Genomic DNA, 23,806 nt, shown 5'->3' on the forward strand with positions numbered 1-23,806 from the left:
CCTGGGATCATGCTGTTGAAGGCGATGGTGCGCTGGCCGATGAAGTCCTGACCGATGGGGTCATGGTCCCACACTAGGAAACGCACCAGGGCCAGCTCGGCCATGTGGAGGGTGAACACCAGAGTCTCCTCCCACATCGGATTGAACCCTGCGCAGGAGGAGGGGGGGGGTTTCAGGAGAAGGGGATGAGAGGGGTAAAGGGAGGAACAGAAGGGGATGAGAGGGGTAAAGGGAGGAACAGAAGGGGAGAAATTGAGAGAGACGGCAGGAGAGAGCGTGTGACAGAAACCAATGGGAAAGTGAGAAGGGAAAGTCAGGGGAGAGTGAGGCACACAAACAGTGAGGAGAGAGAGAGAGAGAGAGAGAGAGAGAGAGAGAGAGAGAGAGAGAGAGAGAGAGAGAAAGAGTGATAGAGGTGGAGAGAGAGAGTGGACAGTCCAGGAGGGAGTTGGAGAGTGAGCCCAACAGTCATGAATAATTCAGGGGGTGTGTGTGTGTGTGTGTGTGTGTGCACACGTGCACGTGCGTGCGTGTGTGTGTGTGTAGCCAGATAGGTGCTGCCTGTGCACATCTCCCCATGCTGAGCTCATCCATTATACATCACAACCCATACAGATAGCTCCAGTGTGTACACGCACACACGCACACACACGCGCACACACACACGCACAAGCACGCACGCACACACACACACACACACACACGCACACGCACAAGCACGCACACACACACACACACACACACACACACACACACACACACACACACACACACACAAAGTCACATTTAACACATGCATCGCTCCCGACCACCACATACATGCATTAATCACATGTCACAGTCACACCACAACAAGCCACATGTAAACACTAAGGAAGCCTGTGTGGGTCAATTCCCACAGCAGCCAGCTGAGCTAGCCGTGCCTATTTGCTCATCATGGGGAGGAGGAGACATTTTGGATTTCATTTGTTTTCAGTCCAAACAAAACACTGGCTATGTTGACATGCACAGAGGCAATACGCAATAGGTTTAAAGGAACAGCTCACCCTAAAATCCAAAATACATATATTCCCTCTCACCTGTAGTGCTATTTATCAATCTATATCGTTTGGTGTTAGTTGCCTGAGTTTTGGAGATATCGGTTGGTTAGGTTAGGTTTAGGTTAGGTTAGGCAGTAGGTTAGGTTAGGCACTGGTGCTCTTGGAGGCTCCTCTTCATCTCGATTGTGGTCTTCAGTGTTTGCAGTAATTATACACCAAAGTATCAAAGAGCGAGGGGGAATATTGTGAGTTCTGAATAAGACCTGAAGCACAGCCGGGTTACTCTGGTGTGCAAACATCTCCACTGAAACATCTAGTGGATCAGAGAGCAGCTCACCGTTGTCGTCCACCACCCTGGTCTGCTCCTTGCAGCAGTCCACCGGCAGGCCTATGATCTCCACCTCCACGAAGGGGTCGATGATCTGACAGAGGGAAGACATAGTTTGATGTCGTCACGTAATACTCACTAGGTGTTCTCATGTGACATTGCATGATTTTCCATTACTTCCTGGGTGGTTTAAGTTTTTACAGAAACCCTTGGAGTGAGGTCATTTTGCTGGTCGTTAGCCCTTCAAAGGGCTAGTTTAGGGCCAGGATTTGGGATTACTGTAGGGTTCAGATTATAATTAATATTAGGTTGAGGTTTGGATTAGGAATGAGACTATATGCTAATCTCACAATACATGATATGGGGTTCCCGATTCAATACAACCACGATACGTTAAGTTAAGGGATCCTTTATTTATCCCCATGGGGAAATTCATCCTCTGCATTTGACCCATCCTCTACTAGGAACCTTCCTAGAACTAGGAGCAGTGGGCCGCCGCAGTGCAGCGCCCGGGGACCAACTCCTGTTATTTTGCCTTTGCCTTGGTCAGGAGCACCGACAGGAGTATTAACCCTAACATACATGTCTTTTGGTGGTGGGAGGAAACCCACACTCAGCAGACAGCTCTACTTGTCTGACGCGGGCGGTCTCCATTTCTCCAAACTGGGAGCGCGCGAGCTGCATTCTACTGCATGTAGTACACGGACTGTATGCAAGTACCTCATACAACCCCACATCAAAAAATCCGAACTATCCCTTTAAAGCCCTGGTCTAAATGAGGATGTGGACTTGTTTCCTTTTCTCTGACAAGCTTTTCACTGATTGGAGTCACTACTGACCCCTGGTGTAGCATGTTGGAAACAGATCCTACATTTTTTTATGCACCCACACATCAAACTGAACAGTGACTTTTGATTAATTCTTGTTTATTGGGGACCCATTTGTTTTTCTCATATTAACTTGACAATATTCGCTATGATGTATAATGTCATTGGCCTAATAGTGCAGCCCGTCGGCCTGGAATCTCAGAGGTGCGACCCCCGACAACCAGGCTCTCTGAGGCGCGCGCCATTATCGCTATTGCGGTAAATAATACAATACAATACAATTAAGATTATAATTTGGTTTATGGGAATCTAGTCATGTGTGTGTGTGTGTGTGTGTGTGTGTGTGTGTGTGTGTGTGTGTGTGTGTGTGTGTGGGGTGTGGTGTGTGCGTGCATGTGTGTCCTACAGTACCTCTCCCCTATCCCCTAGCATGGAATCTTTGGGTTTGGGCAGCTGCTGTCCACTAATAATCTTTAAGATCAGTTGTTTCCTCATCTGGCCTGGTAGCGGGTCTTCCAAATTGGGGTTAAAGGCACCTATGGTGGACAGAAAGGGACAAAAAAAAACACACTCCATCATGGTTTATTGATTCTCCAAACACCCATGCTAAATCCAAACAGCCATGCTATCTCTATGTTAGTGTAAAACAGCCATGCTATCTCTATGTTAGTGTAAAACTAAATCCAAACACCCATGCTATCTCTATGTTAGTGTAAAACTAAATCCAAACACCCATGCTATCTCTATGTTAGTGTAAAACAGCCATGCTATCTCTATGTTAGTGTCAAACAGCCATGCTATCTCTATGTTAGTGTCAAACAGCCATGCTATCTCTATGTTAGTGTAAAACTAAATCCAAACACCCATGCTATCTCTATGTTAGTGTAAAACAGCCATGCTATCTCTATGTTAGTGTAAAACAGCCATGCTATCTCTATGTTAGTGTAAAACACACCCATGCTATCTCTATGTTAGTGTCAAACAGCCATGCTATCTCTATGTTAGTGTAAAACAGCCATGCTATCTCTATGTTAGTGTAAAACTAAATCCAAACACCCATGCTATCTCTATGTTAGTGTAAAACAGCCATGCTATCTCTATGTTAGTGTCAAACAGCCATGCTATCTCTATGTTAGTGTCAAACAGCCATGCTATCTCTATGTTAGTGTAAAACTAAATCCAAACACCCATGCTATCTCTATGTTAGTGTAAAACAGCCATGCTATCTCTATGTTAGTGTAAAACAGCCATGCTATCTCTATGTTAGTGTAAAACACACCCATGCTATCTCTATGTTAGTGCCAAACAGCCATGCTATCTCTATGTTAGTGTAAAACAGCCATGCTATCTCTATGTTAGTGTAAAACAGCCATGCTATCTCTATGTTAGTGTAAAACAGCCATGCTATCTCTATGTTAGTGTCAAACAGCCATGCTATCTCTATGTTAGTGTCAAACAGCCATGCTATCTCTATGTTAGTGTCAAACAGCCATGCTATCTCTATGTTAGTGTCAAACAGCCATGCTATCTCTATGTTAGTGTAAAACACACCCATGCTATCTCTATGTTAGTGTAAAACACACCCATGCTATCTCTATGTTAGTGTAAAACACAGCCATGCTATCTCTATGTTAGTGTCAAACAGCCATGCTATCTCTATGTTAGTGTAAAACACACCCATGCTATCTCTATGTTAGTGTAAAACACACCCATGCTATCTCTATGTTAGTGTAAAACACACCCATGCTATCTCTATGTTAGTGTAAAACACACCCATGCTATCTCTATGTTAGTGTCAAACAGCCATGCTATCTCTATGTTAGTGTCAAACAGCCATGCTATCTCTATGTTAGTGTAAAACACACCCATGCTATCTCTATGTTAGTGTAAAACACACCCATGCTATCTCTATGTTAGTGTCAAACAGCCATGCTATCTCTATGTTAGTGTCAAACAGCCATGCTATCTCTATGTTAGTGTAAAACACACCCATGCTATCTCTATGTTAGTGTCAAACAGCCATGCTATCTCTATGTTAGTGTCAAACAGCCATGCTATCTCTATGTTAGTGTCAAACAGCCATGCTATCTCTATGTTAGTGTCAAACTCCATCCTCCGTATTAAAAAGAGGTGAATGAATCCGTGTGTATGAGCTGACCTTCACACATGCAGGCGGGCTTGAGGATGTAGCCACAGTTGGCGTTGCTGTAGAACTTGGCTCTGTTCAGCTGGAGCACGCGGCCCTCTGACTGGTAGTTCAATGCCACTGAAATCAAATCAAGTCATTAGCGTCGCCAGGTTCAGATGGCGGCTGACACAATTGCTTAAGACAGTGGTTCCCAACCTTAGGGTCGCGACCCTAAGTGGGGTCGCCCGGAATTCAAATAGAAATGTATTTATTTAATTTTTTTACACCAGACCCAATTTAATACTACCGAAGATGATTAGGGTCACTTTTTTTTTTTCATTCTCTCGTTGCATTACTTATGGATGGAACTGTCGTGAAAATAAATTATCCCCTTTTTGTTGGGGACCCCTTGGATCCCCTTCAAGGACCCCGGACCCCACTTTGAAAACCACTGTCCTACTTCACTGTAAAGTCCATTCTCAGAGTATGTGCACTGGGAGGCTTCAAGTTTCCACATGACAGTATTAAGTTGAATATTGGACAGGGAGAGAGAGAGATGTGTCCTTAAATCAATAACCCGCAATGTTGATTTAATTTAGAAAGAGCTGGAGACATGAAAGACACTGTGGGTTAGTGGCAGAATAAAGAGAGAGAGAGAGAGAGCCGTACCGAGCTGGCAGCCTGCGTTCCAGAAGGGCTGGGGGTTGAAGTTGGAGGAGTCCACGCGGTAAGAGGAGGGGTAGATGCGGGAGAGCTGCCGCTGGTTGAAGTGGATGAAGGAGGTGGCTTTCTGCTGCATGATCTGGTGGGCTTTGGTCTCGCTCAGCGACGACACCTGCCAGCTGCAGCTGGCTGCAAAGGAGCACACATCCACATCTGCACTTTAGCTCGCTTCACCTTCTTCACCGGGCACTCACAGCATTTGGGGGGGGGGCCATTTGTAAAAAGCCGACAGTGCTGCAGATACAAGTCTTCCCCAGTGGGGGGAGCTGCTCACCTTGTGCCTCGATATCATGGAGGGCCACAGAGCGGGTGTATTGGACCAGGTCGGACAGAGCTCTGGACAGCTTCATAGTCTTCTTCTTCCTAAAAGGTCAAAGGTTAAAACATGACGCCCACATGGAAACGACAGAACAGGGCACATTTCTTTTCTCACTCATAGGCTCAAACATATCGGCTCGACGACGAAACGCATTTCTGTTTCTGATGGCTTTTGAAGGCCGATACAGATATTTTGTGTATCTGTGTGTATTTTTTCATGCAGAAAAATGACAAGTACTCTGCATTTTCACCAGAACTTTATTCTTGCGGTGCCTCTGATAACAGCATTTAGACCACGGGACACTAAAACTCAAACATGTGTTGAATTGAACTCAACCTGATTGAGCCATCTCTACCACTCCGTTTAGGTATGTTATGCAAAAAAAAAAAAAAAGAGAGAGAGAGAGAGAAAATCCACTAGATGTCACTGTGACTTTACGGTAGGGTTAGGGTTAGCAACAAAAAACTCACTCCAGACAGATGGAATTTTCAAAGGCGAGTCAGGTGAGTCGCTAATGCATTACTGTATGAAGGTCTGGAATTCATAATGTTTGATAAAGAATTCGTGAACAAGTCAAGTGGCTTGTAGCAACATCATAATTGTGCCATACCACATTCACAATGTTCAGATGTTTGGTCATTTTCTCATGTGATTATGATCTAAATACTATGCAATTATGAACATTTTATGATTATGATTATAATACTAATACATCACACCCAAAATAATACATTGCTGGATGACTATATATAATTCTTCCCTAACATATTCACAATGCATTTTCTGATGTGCTTATAATTGTAATATAATGCCTTATGACCACGATATTTTTTCCTTATATTAAGTACACATCTCTATGGGAAGACAGCTGTGTGGTGTGTGTATGCGTGTGCACGCGCTGCATACTTGCTGTGGTGTAAGGGCACTCGGGAGGCACTGCTGCTGCTCTCTTGGTCTGTATCCGTGTCTTCTAAGCTGGACGCCTTCTTCAACTTGGTTGTCTTTTTCTAAAGCAGAAACAATGACTGGGTGATTTCTCCACAAACACAAGACATGTCTTCATGTGTCACAGGCACATGAAGACATGTCAGTGTCACAGGCTATCAGTGGACGGCTTTGCAGAGAGCTGGGCTCTTGTTGTCGGGGAGAAAATTTAACATGAAAAGTATTTTTGAGGCTTTTGAAAAGCTACATAATCTGACCAAGATTAAAGAGCAAAAGCAGAAACGTGTTGAAAGGAACACATTTTTGGGAGATGATTTAGTTGCTGCTACTCTTCTTCCTAAAATGATGAGAAGATCGACACAAAACCATCCATATGTTGTGGCGTCTGGGTGGTGTAGAGGTAAAAGCACTCGTCTATACCACCAAAGACCCGGGTTCAATTCCCTGTAGTGGTACTTCCGTTCCGGCTTGGACTAGAGCGCCTCCTCCGGTCGGTCAGGGCGCCTGTTTGGAGGGGAGGGGAACTGGGGGGGAATAGCACGATCTTCCCACGCGCTTCGTCCTGCCGGTGAAACTCCTCACCGTGTATCGGGGGAAGCGTGCGCTAATCTACGACTCTCGCCGCGGGATCGGCAGCAGGGGGTGGAGCATTGACCGGGACAACAGGGGGAATATACCCGTTCTCACGGGGGGCCATTTTGTGTTGAAAAGGCAGGGTAAACACAGGTGCAAGCAAAACACTAATGAGGGTTTTCCAACTTCCACGAATTTGGAAACCCTCATTAGTGTTTTGAAGAAAAAGACTGAAAAAAGACTGAGTTTGGAGAGCAAAACCAACCTTGCGTTTGGAGAAGCTCCCCATGAAGGAACGGCCGGTACGCTTGTTGCTGCTGGGGTTAGCCTCGTCCGCTGTGTCTGTCTCATAGTCCGTTTTGCCCTGAAAGCAGAAGAGAAACTGATTTAGCAAAGGAATATTTTTTTGAACAGAGCCCGAGGAAATCGGACATCGAAGACTTTGCCGTTTTCCCTTGACAACTCAAAGAACTTGTGTTATAAAAGTGGAAAGGTTCAAGATCGACCGCTTGTTCGGCCAGAAACGCTTACGTCAAAGGAGATTGGTACAAACAAACGGTTATACAGCTGTATTTGGCGGGAAAAATCCTCTGCTCTTGAGGATGCTCCCCAAATGAATCCGAACAACATGGGAGAGATGTTGCGGGGAATATAAAAAGCCCGTGGGTATACAGAGCAGAGGCCAGCAGGGGGCGCACACATCACTGAGATATGGCAGACGGTATACATAATGCACAAGGCAAGAGATGCCAGAGCAAATATGATGAATAAGGGCCTGTGTCCACCTAGCGTCTTTTCATCAGCTCCGTCTATTTTCAGATGTTTCCAATGGGGGGAGAGCGTATGCGGACGGCGCACACAGACGTCTAGAGAAAGTGCGCAGCGCCCAGCGTCTATTTTCGGAGCACTCCGGCGTTTTTGTGCGCCCGACTCCCAGCGCTTCCAGCTGAAAATATTTTAACTTTTCAGAAAGACGCTGGTGTCGGGTGCTCCTTTTCTGGCAACTAATCATATGGAGAAACTGTCACAACAGAGACAGAAAGGCTCAATTGTGGGAGCAGATTGGCTAGACAATATTTCTGGTGAGTGTTGAGCTAAATCACTGTATGTGTGTTGTTTGCTAATGTTAGCTGTCAGCTATCAAGCTACTCCCGCACTGAACTAACGTTACTTTCAAACTGCTTCCTTGTAGCCTGGGTAAACCCAGCCCCCAGTGACCTGCTCTCAGACAGACCCTGCTCGACTAGTGAGCAGGTCTGAGAGCAGGTCACGTGGGGGCTGGGTTTACCCAGGCTAGCTTCCTTGTATTGTGCGCTGACATCAGCGCTCCCCAGCGCACTCCCAGCGTTTAACGGTCTGAAAAAGACGCTAGGTTGACACAGGCCCTGAGAAAGCAGAACAGGAGGCTGGGCTGGTGGAGCAGCAGCAGGAGTTACTGTAGGAGTAGCAGATAGGAGACATCCACATAACCATCAGCAACGTGGTGCTCCATCTCAGTCAGGCAGCTTTCTTATAGCCGGCAGCTATCTCGTCTCGTCTCGTCGTCGTAGCCTAAATGTGTGCGACTCCCCAGAGACAGAAACAAATGAATGCCTTCAGACAGACCTAACAGGCTTGAACTGAGGGTTGAGGGGAGGCCGTGCGGTGTCAGAAGCCAGTGGTTCTCAAAGTGGGGTCCGGGGACCCCCAGGGGTCCTTGAGGGGGCTGCAGGGGGTCCCCAGCAAAAAAATGGGGGTAATTTATTTTCACTATAATTCCATCCATAGTATCAGATGGGGACAAAGTCTTACCAAATGGGGGTCTGTGGTCTAATTTGTGTCAGTTTAGGGGTCCTTGATGTGAAGGACCCCTAAACTGACACAAATTAGACCACAGAGCCCCATTTGATAGGATCTTGTCCCACGGTCCCCCATATGATAATAAGATTGATGCTTTTAGATGTTTTATTACAGAAAGTGTATCAAACCCATGACCAAAATAGTCATTGTGTTACTTATGAATGGAATTATAGCGAAAATAAATGACCCCCCTTTTGGCTGGGGAGGGACCCCCTGGACCCCCCTCAAGGACCCCTGGGGGTCCCCGGTCCCCCGTTTAAGAACCACTGCTCTAAGCTACTGCCATCCCCCAAACCTGATGACACAAGCAAGACAGAGAGAGGCATGAAAAGGAGGAATAGTCAGCAGCACTGGCTCTATTGCAATGCTAATGCATCATGCTAAATGAGTAATCATCTCTATAAAGGCAGAATAATAAAATGTACTTTTCTCTCTCTGGGGAGGGGCTGCCTTAACAGCTTGCTAGGCGGACGGAGACTGAGTTTTTAGCACATCAAGACAGCGAAGCATTGAAAATCTGGGCCAGTAAAGCAGAAACGTCTGCAGATATTTTAAGATATTTAGTGTGCGCTTCTTTCAAACTAAGGCCAGATGAAATCTAATGAGAGTGCAGAAAATATGCCTACTGGATGAGAAGACAGATGTTGTAGATGGCAGTGTTATGGGCTATTTCTTATTTCTTAAATCAAATGGAATATAGACCTCTCTGCTTGCAATGCACCATTCAAATAAACGAACGAGCCCCTGTGACAGACCCTTGCACTGTCCGGGAAGGTGAGCAGTGCACATACCGCTAAGTCACTTGACACCTCAGAAACAGCAGGTACGCCCAAATGATCTGTTCGAACAAGAACCACTTCGTCCTTCCTTTCCTTTCCTTGGAGCCAGGCGTGTCACTTGCTTTCTTTACCTTGGAGCCAGGCGTGTCCGAGGGCTTCCCCGCAGGAGGCAGCCCAGCGATGGTGAAGCTGTCTGGGTCCTCTCTGTCGCGGATCTTGGACTCCTTCATCAGGTTGTCCAGCTTCTTCTTGGCCAAGTTCTCCACCTGCTTTCTGTTGGCCGAGGTCTGGAGAAAGGAGGGGGTGAGAGTTATGGAGAGAGGGAGACGGTGAATAAATGCATGTGGTTCAAGAGATGAACTTAAGGACCTTCAGTAGAACCTCAGCTATTCATCCTACTCTTTAGAAACAATAATGAGAAGTCAACTTACCAAGTGAAATTGTACACTTCATTATAGTATCAGTTGGATTTATTGTTGACCGACTGATTTGAGTAGTGTTCAGTAACTTTCCAATATTCATCAAGATGTCCTGTTCTGGATGGGTCAAATAATGCTTTAAATACATAATGTTGTACAGATAAATCCACGATGAAAGTACATTTGTGTTATATTTCTGAGGTCCTACTGTAAAAAAAAACAAAAGACTCTTTTAGCCTGGTCTGTGCAGATCTGGTCTGTGCAGATCTGGTCTGTGCAGATCCAGAACAGGGAAAGCAAAACGTCATGCAGGATCTTACAACAATGTAAGAGAGGTCAGGGGAGCCCAGATGAAGCAATACACGGGCCTGTTCCAGAATGCAGAACCTCCCAGAGCATTTGATGGATGACAGCATTCCAGGTGTGATGGAACATGAACAGTGGGACGTTATAGAATGAAGGAAGTTGTCATGGAGGAATTCCACGGCGAGAGAGCGCTGCTGCTCTAATGCTCACCTGGAATAATAAGCACATGCTCACTTCAGCCACTAGGTGGCAAAGTGCATCCACAAACAAACTCAGTTTAGTAGCAGAATGCACAGGGAGCAAATGCCAGATTTAAACGGAGTATAGTCTTTCTTAAAACATACACACATGCATTCCAAATAGGATTAGACCGATATATGGAGGCAATATTGTCTATATATATATATATATAATATTGTCCTTTTATTAAAAACGGGCATTTGATATGATGGATAGAATGCATTTGAAGACTGAAAGGAATATTGGCTAAACAGTGTAATAATAATAGTGCAATAATTTGGCTTCAGAACAGTTGAAATATGCTGCGGCAGCTGTTTGGAATAATTGGTAATTTGACGGCCCTTTTTGGAACTCTAAAGAACATTTGTTCATATCATGTGGACATACAAGCTTCACCAGTGTTTTAATTGGCATGCGGGCGAGTCGATTCATTTTCTTTAATCTTTTTTGGCTAATTATTTATTTTAAGAGCCTGAAGCCTCTCAATATATATGCCCCATTTTGTAGGCACAACTCTAACATTGTGGTAAAAGGTAGTTTTAGAGATTAGCTCGGTGCCAGATCCAGAATCCTTACCGTAACCTCAGAGCAATTAAGACTTGTGAGTGACATGACAGCGAATGCAACACTTTGTGAGACGTAGCAGCACTTCACAAGTGCTTCACAAGTGCTTCACAAGTGCTTCACAAGTGCTTCACAAGGCGCTATGATAGAGCATGGCAAATGACTTGGGGTGGGGGGGGTGGGGTGAGGGCTTCTAAAGAGGTGGAGAATGAGCATGGTATACAATACCTTCCACTTTTAAAGACGTAAGCAACATTGAAAGGAGGACGGGAGGGGACCGATAGAGAGAGGAGAGACCACGAGAGAGAGAGAGAGAGAGACAATGAGAATGGATACCCACACAAGAAGGGAGAGGCAGAGGAGGAGAAGAAGAGGAGGAGGAGGAGACAGAGGCACAGATAGCAATATAGGACATGAACAGAGCATTACTTAGACACAGATAGGAGAATAACACCTCATGGACACGCACAGACTCGTAAATGAGGTACAATCCATCAAAAAGAGACAAAACACATGCACATACTGTACAAATTAACATTTCAGCAGCTGCTGCTGGGTTCCCACACGTCCTCACAATCCTCGAAAGTTTGTGACTTTGAGAAGAAACATCCAAGGCGTTGAAGGTTTTTGACCGTAGACTAAATCACAAGTGGGGCCAAGTTGAGACGTGTTCACACGTTCAAGCCTCTCTCTCGTTTTACTTGTTGTCTGTGAGCTTCTGTAAAGCTGCCACTTCTCATTCTAAAGGTCTCAGTGTTGTAACAGTAATGGAGCTTGATCTGCGTCTCAAACTAGGCCGCGTTGCGCCCTTGAACGTGAGGGAATTGGGCCTGGAAAGTCCTTGAGAAGGTCCTTGAATTTGACGTTTAAGAAGGCGTGGGAACCCTTTGCTGGTGGTTTAAACCCATTGATACCTGATGCAGCATTTGCGTGTATAGCCCTCATTTGTGTGTGTATCCCTTTAAGACGCGGTTCGCGGTCTTAAAGGGATACACACACAAATGCTGCATCAGGTATCAATGGGTTAAGAACAGATAAACACAGGGGGAAAAAAGACAAGGAGGTGACATACATCTCCGTTCATCAGCTTGCAGTCGTCCTCCATCTCGTCGGCGCTGTCCTCGTCAGACACGTCTCCCTCCTCTGCGTCCTCGTCGAGGCTGGGAGGCAGCTTCTTACCCTGGTGGCGGCGATGGGAAGGGGCGAGAAAAAAACGTCACGTTATTCACTCGCACAAACTGCTTCTACGTTCGCCCAATTCCTCTGTGGGCCAGGATGGATTTAAAATCGGTCGACACTAAAACGCTGGTTGAAAATGGGCGTGTTCCTTTAAGCATAGCCCAAACTTGAACCCTAACCAAGTCGTACTTGCCTAAACATAAGCGAAGTTGTTTTGACTTGCCTAAACACAACCAATGCTGTTTTAGTTGCAGTCGCGTGCATAATAAGACGCAGCGGTCTTCCAGTCTCGACTTTGGCGTACACTTAGGAGCCACATACCGTAGACTCGTCGACGCGTCAAAGCTACTGCCGCTAGTCGACGCCTACCGGGGCACGTCGACTAGTCGTCACGTGGTTTGAGAATGACACTTACGCCAGGGGGCTTTCTCCATTGGCCCCACTTTATTTTTTAAGTCTATACTAGGCAAGACGAAGACACCACACTACCTCTCATCTCTCCTCCACATAGCCACAAACACTTATAGCACGAGATCAAGCGGGTACATCCAGCTTTCTATCCCCAGCTCAACCTCTTATAGAACTGTCTTCGGCCGCACCTCCTTCCGTTTTGCAGCAGCATATGACTGGAATATTCTTCAGAGCACCCTCAAACTCGCAACCCTGACATCACTTTCCATCTTCAGACAGAAACTCCAACAGCTCTTTGTTGACTGCTGTGTCTGCTTCCCCCCCTCATAGTACCCCCCCCCCCCCCCTCCCCCTTCTCCTTTTCCTACCCCCCCCTTCTTCCCATAAATAAAGCCGGCATGCCAGAGGCGTGACGCGTCTCACGCCGAAGCCCATGCCGTGTCACTGTCCAGGTCTGCAGGTGGATCCTATTGGCCAGGGCAGTGACAACGCCATGATGAGAGGAAGGGGAGTGGTAACTCTGTACACATTAACGTTACAGTGAAATAGCTCAACGTGTGTGCAGTGCAGCCCGGACATCCAACTGATACCCCCCCCCCCCCCAACAATATATTTATTGATTTTGTAGGGAAGAAGCCCTGCGGCTGAAAAGCATCAACGTACAAATACAAGAAAAAATACCAATTCAAGTAAATTCAAGTAAATTGCCAAATCAACCCAATCTTCCCTCCCTCCCACCACCACCTAAATAAAGAGAGTACAAGAAAGATGAGGGAAACCAAACAGACAAACATCATAATAAAACAAACATGTCTGCTCGCCACATGCCAGTCAGAAACAAAACCTGCCTAGGTTTAAATGGAGCATTATGTTGTGGACTCTGTATTCAGAAATATTAGAAAACCAGCCCAAATCTTCTCAAACGTTTCAGGTTTACCCTTCAGCCTATACACTGTCTTTTCATTTGGGATGCATGACGCTAACTTCATAATGTGGGTGGTTGTTCATCTTTCCCAGTGCATAGCTATACATTTGTTGGGGCGATTCTAATACATTTGAGTTTATTCTTTTTATTGACCTTTATTATAGACGTATCGCCCAGTAGTGTTACTCGTGGTTGGACATCCAACTGTTGGCAGTAAGTCTAAGTTCATATGACAGTTTTCCCAAGCCATTACGATTGTATTTACATTTCTCCTGCATCATAGAGACAGTCCGCATGTCTGGGAACGCCCATGCAGGCTCTAGGAACGCCCACAATAGACGCTGGGTTAGCTGGCTCAGCCTGGCTGGGGGCGTGGTCAGGGTGGGGTAAAAACCCCCGTTCTATCCATTCAGCAAAGTTAGAATTTAGCTGCTAGCCCAGCCCAGGCAGACACGAGCGGGGATTTAAGCACCGCAGTAAACGCACATGTGAGCAGACGTCTTGTGTTCTGCTCTAGAACCCCCAAACATCTAGTTTAGAGCCGCAGCACCGTCTTTTAGTGAGTCAGCCCATGAGATATATGGGCGGTTTTACCCCACTCGCGCGCCAGCCGTTTAACATTTTGTGGGCGTTCCCAGACATGCAGACTGTCTCTATGGGGTCCTGTCTTTTTTCCACCCATCTTTTTAACCGGCACTGCACCACGTGACGACTAGTTGACGTCGACTCGACTTTAATGGTAGAAAATAGGGATGCACGATATATCGGCAATCATATCGGTATCGGCCGATGTTAGTCATTTTTTAACATATCGGTCATATCGGTATCGGTCAGATGTTGCAATGTTAATATCGGTTATCATTATCAGCCAAATTCTTCACATTGATATGAAATAATGCAGTAAATCTATGATTTACCATAACAGCAATGTTAATATCGGTTATCGGCATCGGCCAAAATTTTCATATCGGTGCATCCCTAGTAGAAAAGGTCGACTTGGAAAAAAAAAAATCTGAAGTCATGTAACCCCCTAGTGTACCCATATTTTCAAAGTGGAAACGTGTGTTATTTGTGCACCACGGGGGAGAGAGCGGGTTGTGCTCTCTCAGTCATATCAACCAGGAACACCGGAGCTGTAGGATCAAACGGCATCATCGACAGCCAGGCCTCGAGGGTGGAGGAGGGGACGCACGAGGAACACACACAGCATGATGAAGGAGTGAAGGAAGGGTTCCGAATGACGGCGATCAATACCGAGGTGACAGATGGGCTCGCGCCGCTGCTGGCTGCAGCCACCGACTTTTCGGCCAGGCTTAACAAGTGCAGTTGTCCGTCCAGCGCTCAGCAATCATTCTCAATCACAGCGGTCAAGGAGGTGGCGGCCTGCAGGAGCAGCGGGTGATAATAAGTCTGACATTGGCACCGGCGGTGTGGCTGTAGAGAGGCAAAGTGACCGCCTACTTCCTGCTTCAGCACTGTACCAGAGATTTTTTTACCAGATTTATTTTCCCATAGACATTTCGTAAAATGCTTATAGAAATAGTTTTACTTCATCAAACCAAACGGTTCAGCTATATTTAGAATCGGGAGAGACCATACATAGAACATTTTCACTCGGACCAAAACTTAAAAAAACTACATTGGAAAAATATTTTTCTTTAAATAAATTTTCTTAACGTTTTGGTCAAAGTGAAATGTTATGTGGTCTCTCCTGTTTCTAAATATATCTGAACGGTTTGGTTTGAACAAGTACAACTATTTTTATAAGCATTTTACAAAATGTCTATGGGAAAATAAATGGTGGATAGAAATCTCTGGTACAGTGCTGAAGCAGGAAGTAGGCGGTCACTTTGCCTCTCTATAGAGCCGGGGAGCGGCTGAATACCGCTGACTGCGCTGAGCATTGTGTGCGGTGTAGGGTCGTCAGAGAGACAAGATGCTGCAGTGCGGGCGGTGGTGCATATGGCCGAGCCATCGCAGACACAGTGGGAAATTAGACACAAAGATAGTATAGACACAAAGATAGTACTGCTCGCGTGGCAGCTGGCAGTGGAGGCCTTAGTTGGCATGCCAGGTGTTGGCACCGTGCCCTCTGTTTAGTGAAAGCATCTGTCGTCAGTAATCTCTCATTACCCTTCATACTTCCATACTCCACTGCTGCTCCGTCCCCTCTCAACAGAGGGGGCGCTGCAGCTTATCCACTACTTGATCTCCGTCGTTAGTTTGTTGAAGTGTGTGTAAATACGTTTCCTTTCATGTGGTAGAGTGCACTTTATACACACACAGCTGCCGACTTGGCGAGATCGATTACACCGGGGCTTGCACTTTCACGATTGCCAGAGATAATTAAATATAAATATAAATTTGGCGGAGAATTGAAGGAGAAATTATGCTGTGCTCTCCGTCATCTGCCATTTTCACTGATAGAGCAGGTTCGGTACAATTAGTGTTTTAGAAAATTAAGAAGATTGATAATTGGCTGACTCGGTTCACAGACTGTTAATAGGCATATAGCCGGAACAACCTGCAGCCATGAACACACTTTGATGCCTGGTGAACTGGACCGACGGTAATGTGTTCTGTGCTGAACTGGACAGATGGTAATGTGTTCTGTGGTGAACTGGACAGATGGTAATGTGTTCTGTGGTGAACTGGACTGACGGCAATGTGTTCTGTGGTGAACTGGACTGACGGCAATGTGTTCTGTGGTGAACTGGACTGACCGTAATGTGTTCTGTGGTGAACTGGACTGACCGTAATGTGTTCTGTGGTGAACTGGACTGACGGTAATGTGTTCTGTGGTGAACTGGACTGACGGTAATGTGTTCTGTGGTGAACTGGACTGACGGTAATGTGTTCTGTGGTGAACTGGACTGACGGTAATGTGTTCTGTGGTGAACTGGACCGACGGTAATGTGTTCTGTGGTGAACTGGACTGACGGTAATGTGTTCTGTGGTGAACTGGACTGACGGTAATGTGTTCTGTGGTGAACTGGACTGACCGTAATGTGTTCTGTGGTGAACTGGACTGACGGTAATGTGTTCTGTGGTGAACTGGACTGACGGTAATGTGTTCTGTGGTGAACTGGACTGACGGTAATGTGTTCTGTGGTGAACTGGACTGACCGTAATGTGTTCTGTGGTGAACTGGACTGACAGCTGTCTGTAAAAATAATTTCAACAGACAAGTCTGCCATTCTCTCCTGTTCAAATGCTGTCTAATCACATCACTAAAAATCTGTCCACCGTCTCCTTTCGTTGAAGTCTGCTCTGACAGGTCAGAAACTCAGTGATCAAAACAAGAAAAGATTAGATTGAAATGTTAGCCTAAGGACTAACTCCTCTCACTAAACCCATACATAAAACATGACACAAACTCTGTCTCTATAGGACCTACCACACACCCGCATGCTCTTAACCTTACCTTGACCAGGATCTTGCCCTTGAGGGCCTCTGGCGAGGGCAGGGACCCTGACTGTTCGGCTTCGACGCTGGACAGGTCCAGTTTGTCCCCCAGGATCTCCATCAGGTACTGGGCCATCTTCTTCTGCTGCGCGACGCTGCAGTGGTTCTCGATGGACAGGATGACCGGGTAGCTGCGAGACGGGCGGATAGCACAGGGAGAGAGATTGGAGTCGTGAGGGTTGATGGATGGACATGGAGGAGGAGGACGCGAGTCCAACTTAACTGGGATCCTGTATCTCCATTAAAGAGTTGACAGCGCCGCGGCTACTTTTTGGTCACGGGTTTGAGTCCCTTGTATTAAGACTGGATGAGATGAAAACGGAATGATCCCCGAGGGGGAAATTGGTTCAGTGCAACAGCACACCAGTGCATTAACGACTAATTACACCAAGAGACCCAAGCGCTCATCGCTGTGCTGTTTTCGGCGCAGCACTTCCTGGAGATAACTTGTCACACACACGCACATGCACACGCACACGCACGCACACACACACACACACACACACGCACACGCACACGCACACGCACACACACACACACACACACACACACACACACACACACACACACACACACACACACACACACACACATACACACACACACAGAAGAAAACAAGGTAGTTGAGTGGGTGTGAGAATGAGTTTCAATACAAGCCCTTGACCTTTGCAGGGATGTGCTGCATCATTGGTCATGCTACTAAACAGAGCTTAGCGTTGAAAAGGGCAACCCTGCAGCAGCCGGGATGAATTAAACCCAGGGATAGCCATGCTTTAACTGAGACATGTTGAGCCATTTCATAATACAGTTGACAGTGTTTTCCCCTAGAAAAAGTTTCAGGCCTGGAGGGATTTCCAAACGGTGGGGGCTCCTCGCTGGCGACGCTAAACTTTTAGCTAACCTTTTCGCATCTATGTTCGCAATGGCATCCCAAGTATCATCATACTATTATGGGATGCGATGCGAACAGTTGTATTATGGGATGTGCGTTTCCCAGGCAACGACACACGTTGACACGTTTTGGAACAGCGCCGCACTAGGGCTGTGAATCTTCACTGGCCTCACGATTCGATTACGATTCAGAAGGCTACGATTCGATTCGATTATCGATGCATCTCGATGCATCTTAAATCGATGCATCACTTTTTTCCCCAATACATGATTAATTTTTTCTCACTTTCTTTTTTCTCACCGTGTGGCTACTTTTAAAATAAAACTGCATTTGGAATTGCATTGTATTATGATCCAAATAACCAACTGCATGTACTTCCATTATATTTTAACGAAATAAAAAATGTTTTTTTGTTTTTGTTTTTATAATCGATTTTTGTCATTTGTGAATTGATGCAGAATCGTGCACGTCCGCATCGCGATGCATCTTATAATCGATTATTTTTGACACCCCTACGCCGCACGCTGGCACGATGCTCCTAGACGCAAAATGCTTATTGTTTTGAATGATTTGGCATCATCTATTACTGTGAACACTGTCAACACCAGTATTGTTGTATTCTAATAATATGCCATAGAGGTTTATTGAAAAATAATTCTGGCCTGGCGGAGGGGCCGTTGGCCTGGTGGGCCCGCCAGACCTGTAGAATGGTAGGGGAAACACTGTAAATACAACACATTGAGTGCGTTTACATGCACACCAATAAACTCTTTATTAGCGGATTTCTGAGTTACCTGATTATTCAAGTGGTCATGTAAACAGCATAAACTGATAAGCTTTATCCGTTTATGGTCATAAACGGGTTATGAGAAAACCGATTAACACACCTAGGTTTTTGGCCAATAACCTGTCTTTTGAGTGCATGTATACAGCGTATCAGGTTTCTTGTGGGTTTATACATTTGCGCATGTACAAGTTGCATGTAAAAAGTTGAATTACCGCCGCCTTCTGGAGAGAAATCCAACTAATTGACTGAATCATGTAAACCCGGGTTTTTCCTATTGTCGGATTAATAAAGTGCATGTAAACGCAGTAATCAGATTATTGCCATAAACTGATTACTCACAGTTATCAGTTTATTGGTGTGCATGTAAACGCACTCATTGATTAAGCTGCACAACATCATACAAGTCCTCACTGCACTGAACTCTCCAAGCTGTGTTTGAGCCGTGCTCTTCTGTACATTGCTGGTTAGTATGCCGGGCCTGGCATGCAAAGCTCGTCTTCAGACGAGCAGCGTTCAAGAGCAAAACTCCCCGCTGACAACGGCGTATCAGCCGTGACGCCTCGTAGTGGAAATCGGAGAGAAGCTTTTCATCCCAATCTCATCCCTTCCAGCCCTCCAGAGGGCCCCTTGCTTTATGAGGGGCCCGGGAAAATGGCCGCCTCCTTTGATGTTCAACGCGGCCTTTCACCCTTCTCTTTTCAGCCAATTATCTGCAGAGTGGCGTGTCCGCAACTTGTTTTGAAAAATACACAGTGGAGAGCACAACCACGGACGGAGAGACCCCCTCCCCTTTATTTTACTTGTGAGACAGACAGGGTCTATAAATAGTATTTTTCACAGCAAACCTAGAGATTACTTGTCAGACAGGCTCTATAAATAGACCCCCTCCCCTTTATTTTACTTGCGAGACAGGGTCTATAAATAGTATTTTTCACAGCAAACCTAGAGATTACTTGTCAGACAGGCTCTATAAATAGACCCCCTCCCCTTTATTTTACTTGCGAGACAGGGTCTATAAATAGTATTTTTCACAGCAAACCTAGAGATTACTTGTCAGACAAGGGTCTATAAATAGACCCCCTCCCCTTTATTTGACTTGTGAGACAGGGTCTATAAATAGTATTTTTCACAGCAAACCTAGAGATTGCCTGTCAGACAAGGGTCTATAAATAGACCCCCTCCCCTTTATTTGACTTGTGAGACAGGGTCTATAAACCTAGAGATTGTGTGCATGTTGATGAGATTACCATCACCTTCTGATGCAGATCCCGTGATGAGGTGGCTGTCAGGCAGTGAGTGCGTGTGGCGTGTGCGGTTTAATGTCTATCTGGATAGAGGTTTGTGAGATGACCGAATACTCCTCTGCTATAAATAGGTGTGTAAAGGCAGCTATTATTGCCATTTATTTACAGAAACGTTCCTTGGTCATTTTACATTTTAGGAACTCAAGATTGGTAATTATACACTGAAGTTGAACGTGACGACGTGCTGTCCCAGTATCCTGTGCCTGCATGAACCACATTATGCGTTACGTGCTGTTACGTGCAGCCCAGCACGTAACAGGATGTGAGTTGCCAGATCTGCATGAACTGTATAAACAGCGGTGCCTCAGGAGGTCCCTGAAGATCATCAAAGACACAAACCATCCCCACAACAGCCTGTTCTCCCTGCTACCCTCAGGGAGGAGATACAGGGTCCCAAAAGCATGCACAAATCGCTTGAGGAACAGTTTCTTCCCGCAGGCCACGAGACTCCTTAACATACACAAATAGTGTAGTAGCCGTACTGTACCGAACTGTAGCTGCTACCATTACGTATGTCTAATGTTTAATTGTATGTTTAATAAGGAATATGCTATTTGCACCTGTATGTCAAATACGCCGAATTTAAAACGCAGAGTTTAATTGTATGTTTAATAAGGAATATGCTATTTGCACCTGTATGTCAAATACGCCGAATTTAAAATGTTTAAGCACGTCTAAAGTATGCACACGACATGTGCACATATGTGCAGTGAATATGCCACTGTCTCTGACTTGTCTTATCACTATACTGCCTTATTGCTTGTTGTGTCTCTTGTTGTTTTTGCACTCATATGCCCTGTTATATTTGTACTATGTTATATTTGTACTATGTTGTAAACGGAGTCCACAGCACAAGAATTTCACACGTGATACCATGGAGTGACAATAAAAATCTTGAATCTTGAATTAGTTGTCTGTCTCCGCACCAATGACTCAGCAGTATCTACAACTGGTGACCCCAGTGACCCAATGTCTCAGCAGTATCTACAACTGGTGACCCCAGTGACCCAATGACTCAGCAATATCTACAACTGGTGACCCCAGTGAACCAATGACTCAGCAATATCTACAACTGGTGACCCCAGTGACCCAATGACTCAGCAATATCTACAACTGGTGACCCCAGTGACCCAATGACTCAGCAATATCTACAACTGGTGACCCCAGTGAACCAATGACTCAGCAATATCTACAACTGGTGACCCCAGTGAACCAATGACTCAGCAATATCTACAACTGGTGACCCCAGTGACCCAATGACTCAGCAATATCTACAACTGGTGACCCCAGTGACTCAGCAATATCTACAACTGGTGACCCCAGTGACCCAATGACTCAGCAGTATCTACAACTGGTGACCCCAGTGACCCAATGACTCAGCAGTATCTACAACTGGTGACCCCAGTGACCCAATGACTCAGCAGTATCTACAACTGGTGACCCAATATACATTTAAACATAGAGACATTATAAGAAGAATAGGAATAACAACGATACAATGAAATCAATAAAAAATAAATTAAGGTGTATACAATAAAGTGTAAAATATGTGCCATATCCTACGATAATGATCAAAAGTATTATTGGGTAAAAGTGAGAAATATATATATTTTACTGTATACAGCAGAGTGAGTAATAATACTCGTAATAATAAAAGGTAAGGTGCATGATGTAGTTCCCATTTGTAAATTGCACATCAGTACAGTGTGGATACATTAGTTGACATTGGATTATTGCACAACTGCCGTATTGCAGTATTGAGCAGTTATTGCACATGAAGTTGTATTGCACAGTTCGGACAAGGGTACATGATAAAATGTGGGTTTGAGTTGCTGACGGATCAAATAAGTCTGAGGCTATTCTATTGACTCAGAGTGTCAGACACTGAGTATCTGACTCTGAGTATCTGACACTGAGTATCTGACACTGAGTATCTGACACTGGGAGGTTTGAAAGAGTTTGATGGCCACAGGCAGGACCTCCTGTGGCGCATCTGGGTGGAATATATATGAGACTGTACACCAATAAGGCAGAAATTCTGCAAAAACAATATGAAAAATAAATAATTATTACAAAAATAATGACAAGTTGCGGTAGAATAAAATAAGAGACAAATGCCATCAGTTGCCATCAGCTGTAGCTGCTAACCATTGTTGGCTCTGCTAGGCCAGATGCCCACGGCATGGGACTAGTGCTAAGCTAGTTTTAATATCCGAGTTCGTTTGAGTTCACTGATGCATCAGACAAACGCTCTCATCAAACAGTGACGAACAACCAATGAACAAGAGGAATCCTCGTCAACCACACTCACTGCATCAGAATGGTTTCAAATGGATGCACACTTTCAAGCGTATAATGCCTGAAAGCCCTGCAATTCCAAGCTTCATTTCGCGCCCTATTGTCTGTGGTTTTAGAGTCAATGAGCCTGTGCAGCCTAAACCCTGTCATGTGCAGTGGCATACGTGTCCGTATTGACATACATGCCCGTGTGCTGCGGTGCTTCATTGCCGCCCGTTCGTCACGGAGACACGCGTGCACTTTGTGATCTGTCGACTGCAACCGACGGAGGGGCTGATAAACGATGACCTACTGAAGCGACCTGAGTGACTGAGGAGTGAGGAAGCGACAGAGTGAATTACATGAGTGAGGGAACCAATGAGAAAGTCATCATAGAGAGACACTGCGGAGCGCGTCATCATTCAGAAACCACGCCCAACATGGGGGAAAACAAAAAAAAACTCCCCCCAATCCTGGCGTTCTCCTATGTCGCGTGCATGGTCGCGTGTTTTGCTCGGGAGTACAAAAAAACTTTAATTGGTGATTTTTTTGACATTTGTTGTCTGTGCAGCCCCACCACACAACAGCTTTTAGCGGTTTAATTCAAAGAAAATGACGTTGGTGTATGGGAGTGATTGGAGTGCTTTCCCCCGTGATGGGCGTGGCCTATTTCATGCAGTGTCTCTATAGTGGGAGTTTCATGTTGTGTCGGCATAGACTTACTTGTTCTTGACGAAGGCGTACTTGTTGATGGTCTCGATGACATCTTTGAAGAGGATTTTGGAGGTGAGCGTGTAGCCGTGGTGGACGATGGGCTCGCCGTCCTGTCCGTCCCAACAGTCCACTGTGCAGAGGGGCATTATGAGCATTATAGTGTGTATATTTATTTATATATATATCCCCCCCATTTTTCCTCACATGCTTCCTCCGATACATGTGCACTCGCCAGCTGCTTCTTTTTTTTTGGCAGCGAGGGGTTTCACCGGCAGGATGTAGCGTGTGGGAGGATCACGCTATTCCCCCCAGTTCCTCTCCCCCCATACAGGCGCCCCAACTAACCACAGGGGGCACTAATGCAGCAACTGGCACACATACCCGAAAGGTCTTTGCACACACAGTCCGATTGTTTTCGTATGCGTGTTTTTTAATCCGTCATCTGAAAACACAGACGGGTCCCGGCTCGCATAAATCTATTGACTGATGCGAAAAACGCAGAAAATCGAACCTCGTCCGAAAACTTAAATGACGGACGTAATTGTCGGACTCGGTGTGTCAATGATGATTGACACAAATGAGGTCGTATAATTTATTTTTTTCGTGCGTCAATTTTGGACGAAAATACGGACTTGGTGTGCAAAAGCCATTAATCCGGCTTCCCACCGGGAAGGGTGGGGTGGTCTAAAATAAAGAGCCCTGGGGCCGGTCGCACAAAGCACCCTAAGTTAAGATTTTCCTTGGAGGCCAATTTAAGGTGTCAAAATAAAATCTTACCTTAAGGTGCTTTGTGCAACCGGCCCCTGGTCTTCTACCTGCTCT

General features: G+C 45.6%; 1 protein-coding gene across 1 annotated transcript in view; it reads right to left on the minus strand.

The window, feature by feature from the left end:
- plch2a (phospholipase C, eta 2a) overlaps positions 1–23,806 on the minus strand; it is a 261,324-nt gene that overhangs the window by 17,572 nt on the left and 219,946 nt on the right. Inside the window, exons 8-19 of the mRNA XM_083656395.1 lie at positions 22,994–23,114; positions 16,970–17,141; positions 12,103–12,210; positions 9,633–9,788; positions 7,149–7,247; positions 6,272–6,372; positions 5,321–5,409; positions 4,993–5,175; positions 4,354–4,461; positions 2,607–2,731; positions 1,378–1,462; positions 2–148 (exon numbers count right to left, since the gene is read on the minus strand). Of these exons, the coding sequence (XP_083512521.1) occupies positions 2–148; positions 1,378–1,462; positions 2,607–2,731; positions 4,354–4,461; positions 4,993–5,175; positions 5,321–5,409; positions 6,272–6,372; positions 7,149–7,247; positions 9,633–9,788; positions 12,103–12,210; positions 16,970–17,141; positions 22,994–23,114 (1,494 nt within the window). The remainder of the gene's footprint in view (position 1; positions 149–1,377; positions 1,463–2,606; positions 2,732–4,353; positions 4,462–4,992; positions 5,176–5,320; positions 5,410–6,271; positions 6,373–7,148; positions 7,248–9,632; positions 9,789–12,102; positions 12,211–16,969; positions 17,142–22,993; positions 23,115–23,806) is intronic.

Source organism: Poromitra crassiceps, assembly GCF_964638095.1.
Source record: "Poromitra crassiceps genome assembly, chromosome: 20".
In the NCBI taxonomy this organism is placed as follows: Eukaryota; Metazoa; Chordata; class Actinopteri; order Beryciformes; family Melamphaidae; genus Poromitra; species Poromitra crassiceps.